General features: G+C 38.1%; 1 protein-coding gene across 1 annotated transcript in view; it reads right to left on the reverse strand.

Moving 5' to 3' along the window:
* The window catches only part of KIAA1109 (KIAA1109 ortholog), a 249,312-nt gene extending 245,965 nt beyond the window's left edge, over nucleotides 1-3,347 (reverse strand). The window contains exon 1 of the mRNA XM_006881048.1: nucleotides 3,206-3,347. Within this exon, the coding sequence (XP_006881110.1) occupies nucleotides 3,206-3,302 (97 nt within the window). The 5' untranslated portion in view covers nucleotides 3,303-3,347. The remainder of the gene's footprint in view (nucleotides 1-3,205) is intronic.
* Nucleotides 3,348-5,761: the final 2,414 nt, after the last annotated feature.

Consider the following 5,761-nt stretch of genomic DNA (forward strand, 5'->3'; position numbering starts at 1 on the left):
AGGCAAGCTATTTTGGAAGTGGATGCCACTCATGCTTCCAGGCTTGTCTTAATCAGGGAGTTCCATGAAACACTGTCCACCATGAGTAACCATTATCACATATGACACATCAGTGCCATAGTATTTAGCATCACAGGAACTACTAGTTACCTCTGTACAGCAAAAGGACAGGCCAGCGGTATACCACGTAGAAGAATGACCAAAAACAATTAAAACCAGGCCCAAGGGCCCAAATACCTTTTTTAAAGAGGAGGCCGAATACAATCAGCTCACAACTAATGGCCAGTAAACAATGCCTCAGAGTCTCACCAAAACCAGAAATCAATACCTCTGTAGAGGGCTGGGGTAAGACTGAGAAAAACTGGATAAATTATGTATACTGCATTGAAACAGATGAGGGAGAGAACAGTTTAAAAGTGTTATTTTTCTTTTACTTTTCAAAGAGAAGAGCAAAGTGAGGGGGAGGAGTGGGCAGGGAGAAAAATGCAACAATGACTGAATGGACACACAAACCAACAAAACCTCTGCAGAGTCAAACTGCAAGTGGGAAGTATTCTGAAGCAGTCGAACTCTACAGAGTTTTTTATTTCTGGTTCTGGTGAGACTCTGAGGCATTGTTTACCGGCCACTGGCTGTGAATTTATCGTATTTGGCCTCTTATTAAAAAAGGCATAATTAAAAGTATATCTATATTTAACATGTTGTTGTTGTTGTTGTTGTTATGTGCCGTCGAGTCGTTTGCGACTCATAGGTCATCATAAATAGCAATTTTATTGCAACTGTAAATAATCTCTATTTAAATATGGCATTGAATATGCTAATATTTTCATTTTAACAATTATCTCATGAAATTTATTGTCTCTTACAGAATTTGTTTTTGTTGTTATATGCCATGGAGTATCCTTCAACTCATATCGACCCTATGTACAATAGCTGAGCCCTGCCCTGTCCGTAGCCAGTCTCACTGACTCTGACACACCTATCCCCATTACAGTGTTATTGCTGCTGTTGCTATGTGCCATTGAGTTGTCTGTGACTCACCGTGACCCCCATTACTCTAGTTACAGAATTTATAGTACCCGAAAAGAAAAACCTAATTTATGAATATACAAAAACACAAGAAACCATTGTTTTAATGATAGATTTTCTTTTAATTATTCTTTTTAAAAGTATAATGAGTTTATAAATTAGAAGAAAGAAACGTAAGGCAACTTAAACCCAGATAATCTTGCAAGCAACGTCACATTAGATTCTACAAGTTTTTTAAAAATTTTATAAGAAGAAAACAGTCACTAAAAGGCAAAAAAAAATTACATTTCTAAGCTTTAATACAATGATGGCCATATTTTGTCAATTATAACTATTTACAGTTTATTTTTTAATTGATTTCACTCAATCACTCATGTACATCTGTTTTATTACATTGACCACAACTGTACTTATTTATACTGTCTAATCAGTACTCTCTCCTTCCTTTTACTCTACCCACCCACAAAGAAATGACCAGAGAAAGCTGCTGTACATTCACACAACAGATTATTAGGCATCATTGAAAATCAATGACAAACTCATAAAACACAGCATGGATAAGTCTAGAAGATATTACACTGAGAGAAATAATTTAGCCATGAAATGGACAAATCATGCATAACATGATTGTTTAAAAAAATAGGATTGCTATATGGGGAGAGGCAAGGACAGCAGCAAGAGATAATGAACAAGATATTTAAACACGTGACGGAAAGGTCAATCTGAAATAAATGGATGACCACACATTCTGAGGATTGCCATTAACAATCTCTATGTACAACAGATTGAAATCATTCCCAATCCTGTACCAGCTTTATAGTTTCCACTGTGCTGAAGTCCACTACTACAGTCACTAGGACACATTAAGACAGACTGTACTTTGAGCAGGCAGTTCTTTCCCATTCATATTCTGAATGCCTTCCAACCTGAGGGGTTCATCTTCTGACTATATCAAATGTTTCAACATTATTCACAAGGTTTTGAAGGGCTCATTATTTCAGAAGTAGATAAACAGTTTTTCTTCCTATTCTGTCTTAGTTTCCAGTTCTCTTGAAAGGTGTCCACCATCAAAGACTACTAGTATTTGAAATACCAGTGGGACAGGTTCCAGCATCATGGCAATGCAAAAGCCACCATAGTATCACACACAAAAAAAAAAATTTACTAGGCATATACAGTCTACGTTGTGGGGAGCTTAAGTAGCAAAGTGAGTTGAAAGTTGTGCTGCGAACCCAAAGGCAGGTGGTTTGAATACACCAATAGCTGCTCCGAGAAAGATGGCAACCTCCTTGCATGCAATTTATAGCCTTAAAAAACCAACTGGACAGGTTTCAACTGTGAGTTGGTTCCAACTCCACAGCAATGAACTGTTGCTGTTATTGTTTATGGTCTTTATCACTATAAAAGTATTGCCTATTACTGAACATACCAAGGATTGCCAAGAGAACAAACAAGTGTCTGCAAAGGGTAAAAACAGGTTGCTCCTCAGAGGCAAGGATTTTTTTTTAATTATTTTATTTTATTTTATTATTTTTGTGTGTGTGTACCGTCAAATCAGATCTGATTGTTACAGGAGGAGATTGCCCCTCCTTCCCCAACAGAGCATCTGGTAGATTCGAACTGTGCACCTCTGGGATTGTAGTTGCAGCTTCTTGCCACTAGGCCACCAGAGCTCCCCTGAGGCAAGGATTTTTAATCCATCTCAAATCCTTTGGGCATGTTAATCAAGAGGGGCCAGTCCCTGAAGGACATCATGCCTGTAAGGGTGAAAGGTCGGTGCAAGAGAGGAAGGCCCAGGATGAGATGGCTTGGCACAGTGACTGCAGCAATACGGTCAGTTGTGTAGGAGACAGTGAGGTTGGTTCAGGATAGGGCAAGGTTTAAAGCTGCTGTTCAAACGATTGCTATGAGTCATAGTCGACTCAATGGCTCATAACAACAACATGAGAATGTAGTACCTTTATAATAATAATTTTTTAAAAAACTGTCCAGAGCAAGTTCCAGAGCAAATTTTCACAGAACAACAGATTAACCCCTTCTTCCCTAAAAACAACTAAATGGCATTGCAAGCCTTCTAGATTTACACAATGCATTACTTAAAACCTGGCAGCTATTAATCTACAAGTTAAAAAAAAACCCCAAAAAAAATCACCCTACGAAAATATATTCTACTCACCAACAAGAAGCCAAACAACATTGGAATTGTGTTCTGTAAGAAAATCTTCTAATTGAGTAATACTTGGGACGATACTTTCATTCTTCCTTTGATCCATTATTGAAGCTTTACCAGCGCATCATCTGTAGGTCTAAAGGAATTCAAAGTTTAGAAACCAAGAATTATAAAACTGCAAGAGAAATTATAGGAGGGAAAAGAGACAGGAAAGCTTATTAAACCACATTCTGTTCTTTTGATGTTGAAAACAGAGAGGGAGAACAAAAAGAAAAAAAACCAAAAACAACTCTAAGCCTGTATTTTTTTTAAGCTTGTATTTTTAATATATGACAACTGCTGTTGTTGTTGTTTCCTGCCGTCAGATCACCTGCGACTCATAGTGACCCTATGTACAACAGCTATGAAGCCTGCCCTGTCCTGAGCCAGTCTCACTAACTTCAACACACCTACATCCATTCCCCTAGTTACTTTATCAAACCATCCCATCCAGGGACTTCTCCTGCACTGTCCCTCCACCCTTCTTAGCATGAGGTCCTTCTCCAAGGATCGGTCTCTCCTGGCAACATGCCCAAACTATGTGAGACAGAGATTCAAAATCCTAGCCTCCAAGAAGAATCTTGGTTTCATCATTTCCAGGTTAGACCTATTTTCTCTCCTTGGCAGTCCATGGTGTGTTCAAGACCCTTCCCCAGCCCCACAACTCCTGCTTTTATATATAGATAGAGACAGAGAGAGACAGACAAAGAAAGACAGACAGAGACAGACAGAGAAAGAGACAGATATATACATAGATATATACATAGAAACATACATAGATATACATACATAGATAGAAAGATGATACATAGATAGACAGAGTCCATTTCAGTTATTCTTTTCTGGCTCTAACTTACAGATTGCTTTTTAAATGTAATCAGATGTTATATATCTCAACAATAAGAATGAACTAAATATAAATTTGCCCTGGAGGTAAAAATATACCCAGAATGCTCCTTATAATCGAGAACAGCAAAAATTTGTTTCATTCTTGGACACATTCTCAGGAAAGACCAATCACTAGAAAAGGACATCCTGTTTGGTAGAAAAGTTAGCAAAACAAAAGTGAAACACTCAATGAGATAAATTAATATGATAGCTACAACAATGGCTCAAACATACAAAAGATCATGAAAACAGTACAGGACCGGGCAATGCTGGTTGTTAATAACAAAGCCATGAGTCAGAGGTGACTCAACAGCAACTAACAACAAGTGTTAATTACTTATATTAGATAAATTAATCTAGATTGACAGGAAAGCTGCCATATTACAAATATTTATATACTAGATTTATATATTAAATTGAATTAATCCCTCATATCCTCTATCAGCTTTGTGTGCATTATTTTACAGGAAAACAACCTTCCAAGTACAGATTACAAACTGTTAAGTTTGTACACTAGACTATATTCTTCAATCAGATTCTCAGGATAGACTACTATATACTGTCAGATGTGATGAATATGTGAAGAGTGTCTGTATGTATGGGTGCCTATATGTGTGAGTGTGGTTGTGGTAGTTTGAAGACTAAGTTGTACCTTATTCAAGCAATGGGCTTTTCAACCACTTGCTATGCTGTTGTAAGTAAGTAAGGATTACAGTAAATAAGGATGGCAAAAGAAGCTGATGCCTTTGAACTGTGGTGTTGGAGGAGAAAAGTATCAAAAGAACAAACAGGTATGTGCATCCATAGTGATCCCTGGAGACAAAGGTGGCAAAGCTCTGTTTCATATACTTTTAGCATGTTGCTAAGAGAGACTATTCATTGGAGAGGTACATTATGGTTGGGAAGATGGAGGAAGAAAGAGAGTTCCTCAACCAGATGCATTGACACAGTAACTGTAAAAAATGGGCTCAAATGTGTCAGAGATTTTGAGGATGGCACAGGACAGAAAAAGGTTCAGATATGCTGTTTATTGGGTTTATATGAGTCATACTCAACTCGACAGCACCTAACAATAACAAAAGAATAAAAAAATGAAGAAAATTCTTTTATTTCAAAAAGTAACACAGTTATCACCATAATATTATTATCATGACTAACCTAAGACAAGAATATAGTACATTTTGAGTTGTATTGACAACTTAAAGGTCAGCAGTTTACTTCCACCAGGTTGCTTCATGAGAAAAAGATGAGCAGCCTTCTGAGAAACCAAATGAAGGATCACAATGAGTTAGAACTGACTCTGCTATGGCAATGTAGTATGCAGAACAGATTATCCGGGAGGCTGGGCTCTATGAGGAGAAATGTGGGGTCAAGATTGTTGGAAGATCTATCGACAATCTGCATTATGCAGATGACACAACCCTGCTTGCTGAAACCGAGGAGGACCTGACGGGCTGGCTGCAGAGGGTCAAGGACTGCAGCCTCCAATATGGATTGAGGTTCAATGTCAAGAAGACACTGGACCCTTAGAGGCAATGATTCTGAGGCTCCATCTAACATACTTTGGGCATGTTGTGAGGAGAGACCGGTCCTTGGAGAAGGACATCATGCTTGGGAGGGTGGAGGGACGGCGCA

This window comes from Elephantulus edwardii, unplaced genomic scaffold, assembly GCF_000299155.1.
Source record: "Elephantulus edwardii isolate Elephantulus edwardi_28Jun2011 unplaced genomic scaffold, EleEdw1.0 scaffold00012, whole genome shotgun sequence".
Taxonomy (NCBI): Eukaryota; Metazoa; Chordata; class Mammalia; order Macroscelidea; family Macroscelididae; genus Elephantulus; species Elephantulus edwardii.